This window comes from Perna viridis, chromosome 1 (genome assembly GCF_037379345.1).
Source record: "Perna viridis isolate PV_CMFRI_1.1 ecotype Kerala chromosome 1, ASM3737934v1, whole genome shotgun sequence".
Taxonomy (NCBI): domain Eukaryota; kingdom Metazoa; phylum Mollusca; class Bivalvia; order Mytilida; family Mytilidae; genus Perna; species Perna viridis.
Genome location: NC_142445.1, coordinates 55,058,290 through 55,075,173, shown reverse-complemented (window position 1 = coordinate 55,075,173; position 16,884 = coordinate 55,058,290). Strand labels below are relative to the sequence as shown.

The 16,884-nt window shown below is 32.3% G+C and overlaps 1 protein-coding gene across 2 annotated transcripts in view; it reads right to left on the bottom strand.

Moving 5' to 3' along the window:
* Positions 1 to 16,884, bottom strand: part of LOC148629433 (HEAT repeat-containing protein 1-like) — a 47,257-nt gene that overhangs the window by 2,616 nt on the left and 27,757 nt on the right. For both annotated transcript variants that reach the window (XM_088550886.1, XM_088550894.1), the window contains exons 29-42: positions 16,619 to 16,745; positions 15,969 to 16,138; positions 13,980 to 14,147; positions 8,508 to 8,651; positions 7,721 to 7,888; positions 7,232 to 7,410; positions 5,335 to 5,434; positions 4,421 to 4,582; positions 3,896 to 4,030; positions 2,865 to 2,969; positions 2,389 to 2,459; positions 2,073 to 2,170; positions 1,223 to 1,380; positions 878 to 1,036 (exon numbers count right to left, since the gene is read on the bottom strand). In XM_088550886.1, the coding sequence (XP_088407012.1) occupies positions 878 to 1,036; positions 1,223 to 1,380; positions 2,073 to 2,170; positions 2,389 to 2,459; positions 2,865 to 2,969; positions 3,896 to 4,030; positions 4,421 to 4,582; positions 5,335 to 5,434; positions 7,232 to 7,410; positions 7,721 to 7,888; positions 8,508 to 8,651; positions 13,980 to 14,147; positions 15,969 to 16,138; positions 16,619 to 16,745 (1,944 nt within the window). The remainder of the gene's footprint in view (positions 1 to 877; positions 1,037 to 1,222; positions 1,381 to 2,072; positions 2,171 to 2,388; positions 2,460 to 2,864; positions 2,970 to 3,895; positions 4,031 to 4,420; positions 4,583 to 5,334; positions 5,435 to 7,231; positions 7,411 to 7,720; positions 7,889 to 8,507; positions 8,652 to 13,979; positions 14,148 to 15,968; positions 16,139 to 16,618; positions 16,746 to 16,884) is intronic.

Here is a 16,884-nt window from a genome sequence, read left to right as displayed (position 1 = left end):
TACTCAAACATGGCTAAACAGATTAAAATGAAAATTTGACCACAAACAGATATCATCATGCTGGACAGTTTAACTGTGTAGGAATCTGGCTCAACTTAATGGTTTTGGAGATATATGCAAAAATCTTCTGTCTGACCCCTTTGTTCTCTTTTTAATAACCGTGTCCATGTTCTTCTATAGATCACAAATCCCCACATTAGTTCTATGCAAAATACCCTAAGAAACATTCATACCAAATTTGGTTTAAATTGGTCAAGTAATGTCAGAGGAGAAGATTTTTTTAAGAAATAACATTAAAAATAGCAAAAAACTTCAAAAAAGGGCAATAACTCCAACATGGCTTAACAGATTAAAACAAAAATTTCCCCACAGATAGATCTCATCATGCAGAACACTTTTACCCTAATATCAGAATTTTGCTTAAGCTAACAGTTTTGGAGACAAATGCGAAAAACTTCGGTCTGACCCTTATGTTCTATAATTAATAACAGCAGTCATGTTTTTCAATGGATCAAAAATCCCCAAATCAGTTCTATGCAGGATACCAGAAGGAAAATTCATACCAAGTTTGGTTCTAATTGGTCAACCAGTTTCAGAGAAGAGGAGTTTTGAAAAAATTGTGTAACAACAATGGACGACGATGGACGCCAAGTGATGGCAATTGCTCACAAGGCCTTTGGCCAGGTGAGGTTAAAAGGAAACTTTCCATTCGTTTGTATGCTAGAGTTGTCAAATCCATGAATTAAAGAATCTACAAACTGATAATTTTTCCCTGAACCACAAAAATTGGTACCCACTAATAAAAGCACTTTCACAATATGGCATCATTAGTAAAGGCAGAATTAAAGTACAAATAGCTCTGTCCCTCACATTATACCTTTGGTGAATCATGTCTAGTCTTCAGTAAGATTTGGTAAGTCATACTCTTCCACAATGAATCATCTTGTGATGCCACAGAAAACTGTACTATACAGGGGACAAGGTGATCTGTTACTCTGCTCTCAAAATGTTTGTCTTTCTTGTGGAAATTTTCCAGCTACAATATACACCAAACATAACTACATGCAATATGAAGATTTTAAAGTGAAATAAAAATGAATATTTCCACTAGTTGTTTGTCATATAATGAAAAGTAACACATAATTGTTCAGTTTAACACCAATAAAGCAATATAAAATGAATGCATTTGTTTTTATTAATCAAACAAATGAAATTATGTTACCTGATCTACCATTGGCTGCATTAAACTGTCAAATCTTTCCTTGGTGACAAATCCTTCAGTGTCGTACAGAAAACATTTATACAAACAATCAAATATGTAACAGAGAAGCTGATTGGATAATCTTTTGCCTCTATTTCCTTTACCAAAGTAGGGGTCCTCTGAAGCAAAAAAAATATTTCATTGCTTTGTGGAAAATTTTCTATGCTTAATTAATCTAACACACAAAAACAAATTTTTACAAAAGCAAACTGTACACAATCATCAGCACATTTAAATCACAGTATGGAGAGTTAGTAAAGACTGAATAAGCAGTTGATATTTAAACCTTGCTTTAGCACATACATTTATGTACATGTATCACAAAAAAGCTTTTTTTTCAAGTAGATGGTGAGCAGTGTTCCCGTTAAACCATCAATATCTGGATGTCAGTCCACCAATAATTCCTATATCATTGCCATCAAGCGAACTTTAAGATTCTGAAGTAGGTGACATGGATTCATTCAATTAATCCTTGCATGTTACATGTACCATAAAAAAGCAATTTTCAAATTAGACTGAAGACCATGACATGGATACTGAAGGAGATGACATGGATTCATTCAAGAAATATCCTTTTGCAAGATTAATTGTCATAATAAATCATGTCATATTAATGTAAAAGAACATAATGAAATATACATTAATATCTTAGAAGTTACTCAACTGAATCAAAACCACACCCAATTTTTCATTGGATTTATTTCAAAATATGGACTGACCAATTAATTCAGTCCATTTTTGGATCCATCATGTTTCAGTGAGGAACAAAAGTATCTCAAGCTGACATGTCTAGCTGTTTTACAATACTTACTTGTCTTAGAGCTGTTGTTCTTTTCTATAGTACTTGCAGCATGTTGAATAATGTGACTTGCAAATAGTGTAAATAAACTTCTCAACTTCTCTGCTAACCTAAAAAATAAAAATACAATTGAGGAATAATTTATTGTATTTATGGTGATATTTATGGTGATATTTATGGTGATTTTAATTGGGAAAAAATCACGGGAATCATTCTAAATATATAACAAAAGCATTTCAGTTTTTTCCATCATTATCTCGCTAGTGATTTCTGAAGAAGAAAGTTGAATAATATTTTCGTGATAGTTAAGACCTTTCTTATGACCTACCTCTCAGCTAGTCTGTAGAAAACCATTACTCTGAACTTAGTGTCTTCATCTCTACTAGCCCAGTCATATAACTAAAACACAAGCACCAATTCATTACTGAGAAATAGATCTGTTGCTCAAAACTCCATGATTTTCATAGTACTGTCTAATTAAGAAATTAAAAAATCCCCCTAATAATGAAAAATTCCAAAAAAGTAAATTTTTCCCTGAATTTGAACTCCACAAACAAATCAATTTTCAAACATTAAACAAAGATTACCTTAACAATACATATAATAGAATACATGTATCATGTGAGTAAAAGTAAAGAAAATAGTCTTTTTAACTTAAGTTGACTGAACCTTATATCATACAAGCAATTACCTGTAAAGTTTGGTTTTGCTTAAAAAAAACAACAACCTAGATTACCTAGCATAACAGACAGACCTAACTTTTACATGAACTAACATAGTCCCAATTGAATATTAGAAAGTTACCTTGAAGAGCAGAGGTTTGAATGTTGATTCCGATAGTTTCATTACCATGGTGATAAAAGTTTCTATAATACTTCCTTCAACAGCTGATATCTTTTTCTCTGGATGCTGAAATGTTAAAACTGGTATGAATCTTTATTGCATTGAATAGTATGGAACAGTAAATATGATTACAAACAAAACAATTGTGTTGACTATAGGATGTTCTTATGTAAATTAAGGATAAAGGATAAGGATAAACTAGAAAAACTGTGTGCAATCCTTGCTTACTCGACACCTCCACCCCCCATTTGACAACATGCAACATTTAACCTCCATATTGATTTGGATCAAAATCTAAAATAGAAGATGCACAATGGAAATATGTAATAAAGATTCTGGGAAAGTTTCATGTAAATCTATTCATGTGTATAGAAGGTGTAATGGATAAGAGATTGGTCCAACATATTCCCATGTTAGCAAATGACTAGGTCCATGTTTTGCTATGAGAAACCCCCAAATTGATTTGGATCAAAGCCTAAAATAGGAGGTGCACAATGGGAACATGTAATAAAGATTCTGTGAATGTTCCATTATAAGAGATGGGTATGACATATCAAAACATGAACTTAAAGATTTGTTAAAATGTGGACATCTCTTATCCACCATTCCTCCTACATCTTGTGTAATGGAATTAAGTATGGCTGGACAGGACAGATGGACAGACAGACATCCCTACCACTATATACCCCTACTTTGTAATGTAAGTAGGGCATATAAAAAAAACTCATTACTAAATTTTTTACAATTAAGTGTTCTGTTAAGCCCCACTCTTAATCAGCAAAGATGAAAAAATGCAAAAAAACTGCACATACCTTGGTAAGAACCAGGAAAGAAGAGACATGGTTCAACTGGACTTATATAAGCCATGTTCTACGTAAAAAACTTTTGTTCGGTAGAAGTCCAGAAATCTGTTATCAAAGTGTGCACAGATGGACTAACAAGGTGATTGATGTAGAGCCCACTCAAGTGGGAGCACTTAGCATTAACCTTACCTCACAATAAAGAAACCTGAAGTTGAGACCATCGATAAAGAATTTCTGTAGATCTTGGATGTGTGCAGTTAGGTCTTCTTTAGACATTGACTGAATGTGTTCCTCTAAAACTGACATCAATGAACAAATACTGCTCTGTAAAATATAGTGATATAATACTACAGGTACTTCTCTTACATGATTCCAATTCTGCTAAATTGCATGCAGAATCCACCAACCTCTTTCAGATGTACTTCATTGTAGTTCTGTGGTACTTCAAAATTTCTTGAACTAAAGATTTTATCAAATAACTGAATGCGACTTTAGTAACAATTTACAACATGCAATTTCAGGTGGCATGAACCAAACAAAACACTCATCCATAGCGATTAGTGTTTATTGAATTCTCAGTTCTGTGGTTACCCTGAAAATAGATACCCTACAAATACAAGTAAGAAAGAAACAACAGTAGTTGTTTTCATGTAAATGGTTGTTCCCCATTGCCACTGATAGACAGTAGTGTCATACTTCTGAATATAAACTTACAAATCTTTCTTTTTTCTCCAATCGATGATAACAAGCAGCTGTAACAGGAATGAGAACCCTGGGAGGTAAACTCACAGCCAATATATGTCTGACAGACTTCAATCTCTGCTGTAACTGTGATTTCTGTAACATTTCATCCTTGCCTGATGAGAGGTTACAAATCTGTGGAAAAATATAAAATATAAAATAGTTTGGTATCACATTTCACAAGAAAATGGCATCTAAATAATATAACAGAGTGAGGGTCAAAAAGGGGGGACTTTGGTCACATAAATCATTTTATTTTCAATAAAATGTTATTTGCAGCTAGTAAAAACTATAATACAAACCTTTCTCTTAGCATAGATATATATGCTGGAAATTAATATAGTAAATCATTTTTTATTTTAAGAACTCAAATGTCAGACTAAATATCATTTATTTATAAATCTAATAAATCACAAGTCATTGATTGTGATGATATATGGATAAAAATCTAAAAGTGGAAAAAAAATTAAGCAGAATTCAATAAATTTGTAATAATATATTTTATGATAAACAAAAATATTGTCATAAAATTTAAAACTTACATGGAATGGGAGATAGATTTATTGTAGTTTTATATGGCAGATATTTCATGCATTTAATTAAGAGAATGTTTAATCCATCAAAGATACATCATTTTGTACTAGTATAACACACTGAAATGGATTTTTTTATTGTGCTAGCTCACAGAAGCTACAATTCCATATAGGCAAATTCCTCAACTCAGAGGCAATATTCTCTTCTCCAAAACCAACAGATTATCACTCATGCCACATGCTTGAAGAAGAAGCAATGGCTTCCAATTTTAAAGTCTTTGATAAGACTTGGTTGGAAATCATACTTATTAACTTCTGTCTTCAAAGCCAGCATGTTTAAACAAAAAAACTTACATGATACAATATATCCTCTAGATAAGGACTGAGGAAGAGGGCCAGATTTTCTGTCACTTTCTGTACTGCTGTTACTATACTTAACATATACAGGTCATTGCTGAAATAGAGAGTTAAGGAATTTATGATCAACAAGAGAGCTTTGCTCAAGGGCTGTTATGGGATAAGGGTTGTTGCAAGGGAGGGTATGGAATGAGGGTTGTTGCAAGAGAGGGTATGAAATTAGGGTTGTTGCGAGGGAGGGTATGGAATGAGGGTTGTTGCAAGGGAGGGAAGGGAATGAGGGTTGTTGCAAGGGAGGGTATGGAATGAGGGTTGTTGCAAGGGAGGGTATGGAATGAGGGTTGTTGTGAGGGGGGTATTGGATGAAGGTTATTGCAAGGACTGTTATGGGATGAGGGTTGTTGCAAGGGAGGGTATGGAATGAGGGTTGTTGCAAGGGAGGTATGGAATGATGGTTGTTGCAAGGGAGGTTATTAAATGAGGGTTGTTGCAAGGGAAGGTATGGAATGAGGGTTGTTGCAAGGGAGGGTGTGGAAAAAATTGATTGCAATGTCATAACCATTACAAAAACAACTCTAAAAGAATATTTAAAATCATATTGGAAAGTACTGTAAACGTATTAATTTTCGTGGATTCTGTCAAGTGAACATATATTGGGTATCAATTTTCGCAGTTTCCAAAAAATTATTAGCATTATACATAGTGTTAAAAATCATTTTAGCCAATACTATTTTTCACGGTATTCTGCCCAACGCAAAAATAACGTAAATTAGTACACTGCAAATATTAGTACATTAACAGTAATTTCATCATTTATAGAGTGATTAAGGGAACCAAGGTTATAGCGGTAATCAAAAGAATGTAATCCAGGGACAAAGACCAGACATGGAAAACAGACATACACAACAAAGAACATGCAGTAACTAAAATCATACATACAAAGTAACAAAAGCAAATAAGCAACTCGGACTCTACAAAAAACTGGGAGCATGGACCACATACACCAGTAGGGTAAGCATCCTCTGCTTTTCTAGAAACACCCACCGAGTTGCTCATAAAAAGTCAAGTCTGGGGTAGATGAAAGAGGAAAGGAAAACTATGACAAGTTGAACAATCAGTTTTCATAGTGCAGATGGGTACACAGTAACGATACACAAGTTCATGATGACCACCATAAAACTTTTGTAGTGATGACTTCAATCTTGTAGCAACATAACCCTGCTCCAGAAGCCTATTTGTAAGAATTCTAGTGCGATATAAGTCTGCGCAGTCTCAGCAAGCTCTGGCATAACATATGAGTTGTGATATGAACACTCCATACGCAGGTGCTGAAGAGATGTTGTCACAGATGAAAGGAAAGTTGACAATTTTCAATGAAAAGTCATAACGTTTGTCGTCAAGTTTGGTCAATAGTTTTTCTTTACCATTGATATCTAATTGTAGGTCAAGATATGAGGCTGACTTCACAGTGTCTGTAGTGTCCTTTATCTCAAGTTCATAGACAAATGATCTGAGTTATGATTTGAACGTAACTTTCGTTGCCAATGACATTACCATTGACAACAAGCTAATATCAATGATATGTTTCAGCTGAAGAGGGGTTGATATCAGCTTGCAACATCTAGTCTTATCATGGGGACAAAAACATCCATATCTCTTCTAAATATGTGATAAATAAATAGTACAATAAACTACATTTCTCATGGTCATACTTCTCATTTCCAGAAGCCATCGAACCAAATTACTAATAATGGAAAGCATTACAATAATATCATTTACTGTATGTATCATAGTTAAACAAGTTAAACAAAATAAACATTTTTTAATTTTTTTAAAATTAACATTATAAATTACTGGCAACTTATCATTTGAAGTTTGTTGATAAAAATCTGACCTTGTTAATCGTTCTTCATGTTTCATCTCTTTAATGACTAATGGCATAAACTCTGGGAGATGTGGTATGGCATGAGCTTTAAGACTGTTACATAAGTCAGCTACACATAACAGGGCACATGCCGCAACTTGCAAGTTATCTGCCCTTGTCTTAAATACTTTAATAGCTAGTTTCAACACCTGAAGGAGAAAAGAAAACAATTAATTTTATAAAATGCTCCTGACTTACATGCTTAATACATGGAAAATGTACTTGTATAACTTGCTAACTTGTAAAATGGAGGACATCATTTTACTTGGCAAAGTTGTTCTATCACTCTTCTTTTAAAAAGGAGAGTTGTTTTTGACAGAAAGTACACCTCCAAAGTCATCTTTAATTGCTATAAAATTATCAATCAACAGTATTTTTATACTACAGACATCTGAATCAATGTGAGAATGTCATAATTACAAGTGTTACTTTTACACACAAATAATGTTTTGATCTTACCTTAGTAAATGTGTGTTGATTTTTGTGACCAAGATGTCTACTCATCAACTTTAAGCTGTAGAAAGCGGATTGGCCATTGACTGCATTTTCTTCAGTTAAATCCCCTGTCAATGTTGTAGCTGTGACAACCTCACATAACTGGTCTACCAATGGGAGTAATAAAGCCTCCTATTAAGGGAAAAAAAGTTCATAAAGATTATAAAATTTTAATTAAGCAGAACTGAAGAAATAAAAAGCTATGTTAAAGCACTAATACCCCTGTCTCTTTTGAAAGTCCTATAATCTGGAATAAAATAAAATAATAATCAATGAAATAAGTTCCATTTCTTCAAAACCCAAAATCGAAAAGGACTATGGACAACTAGTATTATGTTCACAGATGACACAGAGGTATTTAATTTGAGAGTTAATATTGTATGTAGGTCATTTTCTTTACTTTGATATTTGGACAGATGGTCCATAGATTTATGTACTATTATACTAAGTTTTAAAAATAATATCAGACTACTAAAAAGTACAACAAAAACCCACACTGAAGTTATTAAATTAACACCAGAAAACCAGTAATCCCTGTTTATGAACAAAGTCTCATAATTCAGAAATAGATAGAAATAAAAAATGTAACACTTTTTTATGCACCATAGATAGCATGTGACAGAATCTTACAATTTTTTGTGTCTAAATCATTTTTATTCATAACTACTGCTAATCACTTGTTACTCTAATTTATAAAGGTAAAGAATTCTTTTTTGGGTGCAAGGACTAAAAGCAATTAACAGATGCTTACCTCTTTTTCTGAGAATTCTGTTTTTTGCCGATGGAGTCGACTATTAAGGAGCTCCATGGCTTTTCGTTTGACATGAGATAACTCATGCTCCATCAGTCCAGAGACTACCTGTAGATACAGGTTCTCAGGTAAGACAGAGACCACCTGTAATTAATATTTAACATCAAGTCATCTGTTGCTGTTACATGTAATAATATGTTCAATAATTAGGTCTGTAATATTGAATAATATCTACAAAAAGATCATAGTCATAACCTTCTAGTTAACCTCTGTGTTAGCATTAATAGAAAATTATGAGACAGGCTAAGTTAAAATAAACTAAATTGTCAAATGCAGTAAATGCATTTAATAGCATTTTCATGATCTGAACCAGAATTTTGCTTAAGGCAACAATTTTTGAATTATTATCAAAAACCTGTCTTCTGACCCCTAAGTTCCATTTTTAGTATAAGCAGCTATATCTATTCATGGATTAAAAATCACAACAGTCATTTTGAGCACAATACACTAAAGAACTGTTATGCTTATTTTCATTCAATGATCTTAAATGGTTTTAGAGAAGATTTTCAAAGCTGTAAATGTGAAAAAAAAATTTTTTTTAGGGACCATAACTCCTACATCAGTCAATGAATGGTTTTGAAAATTTCAGCATAGGTTCTTCTCATGATGCTTAACAATTTTATCCCATCCCAGAAATTTGCTGAAGGCAATGATTTTTGAGTTATTTGCTAAAAACTGCCATTTGACCCCTATGTTCTATTTTTAGTAATGGTGGCCATGTTTTTTCGTGGATCAAAAATCTCAACAGTCATTTTGTGCAGAACACCCTTAGGAACAATCATCTTAAGTTTAAAACCTGTTAGTCTAGCAGTTTTAGAGGAGAAGATTTTTGAAAATTTGTCCACAACGACGACAACGGATGACAAGTGATGGCATAAGCTCACTTGGCCTTTGGCCAGGTGAGCTAATAAAGGCATAGACAAATGCTATGGCTAATGTCCAATGTATCTGAATAGGCCATCCACAAAATTTAATTGCCACATTCAAGCTTAACCAGCATTTGGATACAAGGCTACCATCTATCACTAACACAGAAACTTACTGGTAGTTATCAAAATTGAATAATACATTTAAAGAACAGAAAAGGTCTTCATAAAGGCCAAGCATAAACTTTGCTTGTTCTTTGAATATAAAAAAAAACCAACATGAAATATAGATTATCTTTGACTATGAAAGACTGGTTTTTTTTTTTATTCATTTTTTGGTGGTAATAAGAAAACACACAATATTGTGTTAATCTTCATTCAATATATCATCCTTAGAAACCTATGTAAAGTAGAAATACTGCAAGCAAACTCAAAAAGAGAATATCCCAAGATTTGAATGGAGTTCAATGTAACCTTAATTATCTCCCACTGGAGTCATCCAACAGTGATTATTTTCCTTCATGTACATGCTCGCAAGGGGGTATAAAAAGCATTACTCCATTGTTGTCCAAGTTAAACTATCAAGGCCCTTAAACACCTAACTAACCTCTTGAAAATATATAAAACAACTTTTTTAGTTCATAAACTGGACAGGTATTTCGTAAATTAAAGCAAGAAATTTTTAAAGCCTTACAAATATGGAATTTATCACTGAAAGATTGTAGAAAATGTACATGTAAATATACCAAATTTTTTACCTCAAACTCACTGATTTAACTCCATTTCAACATATCTCACATGAAAAAGAACACAAAAGTTCATAGAATTAATCCATTTTTGACCACATACTTCACTGAAATGTTATACTCCCTCAAAAAAGGATGGAAAATAGTTTATCAAACTAAATGTGACAAATTTAACACTAATTTAATTGAAGTTGAACCAGCATCTGGTCGTAATAGGAGGCCCTTAGACATTTAAATGGAAAACAAACAAGATTTGTTAAATGGTAAGAATTAGCCATATTAACTCATACTTGTTTAAATTTTATATTGATTTAATAGAAACTAATAAATTATTCAATATTATTGAAAACTTTAACTTTTAACCCCTAAGTTTTATACTACTAAATCCCTGTTTCACTTTTAAAATCAAATATATATCTTTTTCAATATTAACACAATTCCATGGTTCACAAGTTTTCTTGATAAGATTTTTTGTTACAACGGTCCATTGAAGGTAAATGAATCTAAAAGTCTGTTTTACAAACAATGAATGTAGACAAAGCACAATCATTCTATGAAATCTTAAAGAATAGTGTGTTATGGTCCTTTAAGACTCCCACACCAACACACTTTGGAAATAAGTGTTGCCATTTATACCGATAATACAATACAAAGAAATGTTGGTGATCATTCCAAAATAGTATTGTGGGTCCAAACTAGGGACATGATAGTCTGAATTATTGACTAGACTCTTTATCCGAAGATTATTTTATAAACAATATTTTATGATTAAAAACCATTTCTTTCTAACATGAAGGAAGTGAAGTTCGAAACAAATGGCTGAAAAGAGGGTAACAGTCAGTTTACAACTAATCTTCCCTAAATGGCTGAAAAGAGGGTAACAGTCAGTTTACAACTAATCTTTCCTAACACAAAAATAAAAATACAAGGTTAACTTCAAAGCCACAAATGAGAACTAGTAAATAAAACATAATTGTATGCCAACAAGTTATCATTTGAAAAATCTGAGTCCTGTTTTGTAAATATAATTGAAAAAAATTCAAAGCTATTTCACTGCAAACATTAATTTCTAATTTTTTGCACAGAATTTCATGATTTATTATATCAAACGCTTTTTTAAAATACTATATGTACAATGTTTAATTTCCACCTATTCTGTTTTTCTAAAAAATTATCAATAATGTTTATAAGAGCTGTTTGACATGAATGACCTGGTCTAAAACCAGACTGCTGGGTGTAATAAGTTAGAATGTACTAAATATTTATATAATTGCTTTTGTATATATCTTTCAATAATTTTTGAAATAGTTGGTAAGACTGAAATTGGTCTGTATTTTGATGGGCTCGTGATATCCCCAACTTTAAATATTGGGGAGACTTTAACATTTTTTTAGAACATCAGGAAAAACTCCCTGGTCTATTATCTTGTAAAAATAGAAGTTAAGGAAGTGACTATCATTTCGGCACTAATTTTCAAAAACTTTGGTCCAACTTTTTCTGTCCCATTGATTCACTTTCATCGAGATTTTTTAGATTCAAACACAAATCATTTACAGTAATAGGTGGAACTGAAAGGGTTTTATCAGAGCACTTAGATCAAACAAATTTCTTTAAATCATTGAAATTTAGTTCAGGTGAGTTCTGTTTACACACATTTCTCATTTAATTTACACATTGGGTAAAAAAATTACTAAATTCGTTGACAATATCCTGTGTGTAAGTAGTACATACATATTCTCATTATTGATACATAATTCATATTGCCTAATTTGTTTTGATGAATCATGACTGTGTATGCAGTTCCACAATGTGTTAGAACCCTTTGAATCCCTAAACAATTTATTATACATTTTGTAGTACTCTTTCTTAAGAGTTTTCTATAATATGTGAGGTTTTGTATCTCCAGGATTTATATCCATCCCACATTCCAACACTATGAAATTTATGTCTTATTCCTTTAGCATGAAGTATATTACAATTATACCACTCGATTTGTTTTTTCTTTTCAACTGTTTTTGTTAACGATAGGAGCATGTTTGTAAAGTACACCATTAAAAATATTAATATACTAGTAATTACTTACAAAACCAGTCAAGTTTTTTTATAATAAACCTGGAAATTGGTTTCTTATTTTCTAAAAGTCTTTTGTTTTAGTAATCATAAAAAAAAAGTACTAGATCAAATGTTTCGCAGTGCACAGCTTGATACAACCACAGAGGTAAGTTAAACTTGACACAGCTTTGAATTTTTTTTATGGTCAGACATTTGACACTGGACAAAAATTTGACCCAAACCAAAAGTGGTCACCAAAATTGATTTGGATCAAAATCTAAAAAAGAGGGTGTACAATGGTAATATGTAACAAACATTCGGTGAAAGTTTCATTAAATTCCAGTAAGTTGTGTAGAATGTGTTATGGATAAGAGATGGGTACCCAATGTCAGGGAATGATAAGTCCATGTTTTCTGATGTGAGACCTAAAAAAACTTCAGGTCAAAATCTTACATGAAAGGTCAACATATACAACACTAAAGAAAGATTCTGTGAGAAAGTTTCATTAAATTCCATTCAGTGGTGTAGGAGGAGTAACAGATAAGAGATGAATCCCCCTATTTGTAACAGAAGGAATGAAGGACACCCTATCACTATAGATAGATATTTTATTTTTAAGTGCAGCTTGGCATATATAGACATTGTATCACATTCATACATAGTCATGACACTAAACATATTTATGCTTTTTTTTTTTTACCAATCAGCCTTTAGAGGCTTATGATGCACTACCATTTTGTTACAGTTGCAACATACAAATATGAGATCTTTTTTAACTTTCTATTTTGAGGCTAAACTATATATCCCCAATTATGCAAGTGGAGGTATAATAAAAACATATTCATTGCCTTGGTCAAGAGAAGTTACAATATACAAGGAACCCATTAGATCTACTGTGATTTTGATAACTGAAGTTGGATGAGTTTCCTTCTATTTATAAAAGGTTCCCAGAAGACATTCAAAAACAACAAAAGTTGTCATATACAGTCTCTCAATGAATCAGATAAATCCTTTTTAATGACAATAACTCATACAATTAAACACTTCAACCCACTGAAAGCCTTTGGATAAAAAGGTCATTCATTGTTAGCTTTAAAGTAGCTGTCTTAGTAAGAATCATGCAAAATCTGAATATGTGATACACCCCAAAAAAAAAGGCTACATATTTTTGTTTGTAATTAAGTTGTTTTATGGGTCTATACTATGAAATGTCTAATTATTCATTCAAATCTGCCTGCTCTTAGGAGATAATCAACATTGAAAATCCAATAGATTCTATTGTATTTGAGTGTCATTTACAGAGTTATCTCCCTTAATTTTGAAATATAAAATGCATTCTACATGATTTTTATCTCCTAAGAACACGGGTTATATAAAAAAACTAAATGTTAATTTCTGTTTACTATGGCAATTCAAATAAAATATCAAAAATAAAAATATATAGGCTTTTTATCCATGAATCACATTTCTTAACTGGAGTGCTATATAACATTTATTCATTTTCTATGTAAACAAAATTTGTGTTTAACAAAAGAAATTGAGGATGGACAAACACCATGATCACTAAATACCTACTGTAAAGCATGGGGTATAATGAAAACTATGTGTAACCCCACACATACACAAGGAGCTATGATAATAAGCTAGGGAAATAAGCTGCTTTTCTTTCCTTGGATTATGAACCATTCTATTCAAGGACCTTATCCTGAACTAACAGTCATCAAAACAACATGAATTTGTTTACTTACTTTGTCAAGGAGCTCACAAATTTTGTGGAAAAGAACTCTCCAAAATTTGGCAGTTGGTTTATCACTGTATTTTTCCAGAGATTTAGATACTTGAGCCAGGTAGCCCATTACTGTCTCAATCAGTTTCTGGAAGTCAGCAAGTATTGTTGCTGAAAGTTCTTTAGAGACCTAAAAAATAGAATCAAATAGGTGACAGTTAATAAATCATGGCATTAAAGTTTAAAAACTAGAAGCCTTGTTCATCACAGGAGCCCCCATGCCATTGTTAGTAGTGATTTTATCTTTTAGTAAATCAAATGTCTGTAAGACACTAATGATGCCCCCGCTCGCTAGATTTGCCAAACTAGGAACATGTTTATCTTGTATGAAGACATGATTTGCATATTCAGAAATCCTTCCAAGACTTCTGTTACTCATGGTCTGGGGATCAATTTGGGGATCAAAAAGTCCTAAATATATGCATATTGTATCCTGGCCACACAGTGTCATGAAATTCTGTTTGGTAGTGTCAGACTAGTTGCGATGAGAAAAAAAGGACTGATGGACGTATTAATGGACACATAAAAAATGTTAATACCTCCATTACAAATCCCTAACTTTGTTGCTTGGGATATATTTCTGACAAAAATAACAAAGTCTAACTATCACCCAGTTCCGTAATATTCCATGAAAATCAAGATCCTATGACCTTGCACACCATCATTAAGTGCAAAAACATCCTGCAAAAAATATTTTAGATGTAGTTCAAAAACTACAGAAAGAGATAGCCATACAAGTCCTATTTTTGACAATAATAAGTAAGGCTAACTTTCACCAATTTCCGTAATATTTCACGAAAATAAAAATCCATTGACCCTGCACACCTTCATTATGTGTAGAAATATCCTGTAAAATATTTTAGATATAGTTCACAAACTGTATGAGGAAATAGCTGGACAAGCCACGATCCATATATTTCTGAGTAAAATGACAAAGTGTAACTATCACCAATTTCCACAATATTTCACGAAAATCAAAATCCTTTGGCCCTGCACACCTTCATCGTGTGTAGAAATATCCTGTAAAATATTTTAGATGTAGTTCAAAACCTGTACGAGGAAACAGCCAGACAAGCCATGATTATGTGAAATCCAGACGGATGCCCCAACGAACGGATGGACAGGGGTAAATTAATATGCCCCCAACAGTTTGTAGCGGGGGCATAAAAAATGTTTTGGCATAAGAGACTGCAATCTGGTGAAATCTGTTTAGTACTGTAATATACAGCACTAAAATTTAAATTTTAATAGTGCACATTAATTCACTTAGATTCATTTTTTCCACAACAGAATAAAATGAAAGTAAAAAATTGATATTTTGTGAAGATATCTAGAGATTAAGTGTCAGTATCTGTAAGAATCAGGCAGTAGGTGAAACATGGTATGTCAAACCCATCATTTTGATAGTTTAATTTGACTATTTGCACCATCAGGTTCAAGGAAAACACACAAGATTTTCCATATCGTGCTGGCCCATTGAGTTACAATTTTATTTCAATGCACTGTAAATGAACATTTCAAGGACAGGTAACTTTGTCAAAAACCTCATTTTTCTAACATTCTATTGAAAAATTTCTGAGCAAAGCCAGTGACGCAGAGATTAAATAATGGTCCTGGCAAATAGAGAAGGTATCCGTGAGTGATGTTTTATTGTCAGATCCATTGGGTTTTAACATGCATGCTTCCAATTTTTTTCATTGCCTGATTCTTACAAACACTTACACTTAATTTTTATGCATGACAACATTCTCATGATTTCATTATTTTCATAATACACCATGTATCATTAACAATTATCATGGATGCTAAATAAAATGAGGTTTTTTTGTTTGTTTATTGGGGTTTAACGTCTGAGCAGCAATATTTCAGCTATATTCAGACGATAAATAATAAAATGAGAAAGAACAGCCTAGAAGAACAGCCTAGAATATATGAGGGTATAAATTCTCACCTGTGTTAGAAACTCTGTTCTGGTAAACAATGAAATAAGATATTGCATAGATTCATATTTGAAATGTCTTAGCTGTTTAGCAGTGTGATGCTGAATACTGAAAATTTCTGTTTCATCTTTTTTCAATTGTCCAAGGGATTTTGGAACAGCAACTTTTCTTAAAGAGGTTTCTGAAATTGTAGAGAATGTTGACATTTAATATCATTATCTTGTACAATAATTTGTGACAGTCCATTATATAAGTTTACTGAATGAACTTGACAGAGAACAAGCCTTTAAAAAATCTACTTAATATGAGCTGGAAGTAATTACAGACTAACAGGTTAATTCTTAAAGATTTCTATCAGAACATAAAGTAGTAACACTAATACTTTAAAGATGACCACACCCACTTCCAGTTAGTACTCAAAAAGGGAAAGAGTAATCAAGGGAACCAAGGTTATAGAGTTAGGAAAGAAGTTAATCCCACAGTTAATCTGCTGAAAAAGAAACAACCCAAAAAAGCATTAAATTAATTGAAATTACCAGAAAAAAATCAACAGTAACCATGATTGCTAACTCAAATTTGTCTGATAAGCTAGAATAAGAAGAAAATGTATATTATTGTACATTTAAATGTAGAAATAAAGGGGTAAATATTATGTACTGACCCTCTTCCTTGTCATCGGGTAGGGTCATAATGTAGGACACAATATTTGTAGCAGATGCTAATTGTACTGGCAGGGTAAAATGGCTGGAAAGATTAAGTCTAAATTCTTTATCTGGACCTGTATCAGTCTGAAAAGGACAAAATACTCTAAAATTAATGGCATCTTGAACAATTCATTTAAAAAAAAAAAAGCATACCCAAAAAGTTTTTCATTAAATTCAAAATCACCTTATATAAAGAGCACATTAAATCTACATCAAGTAAGGC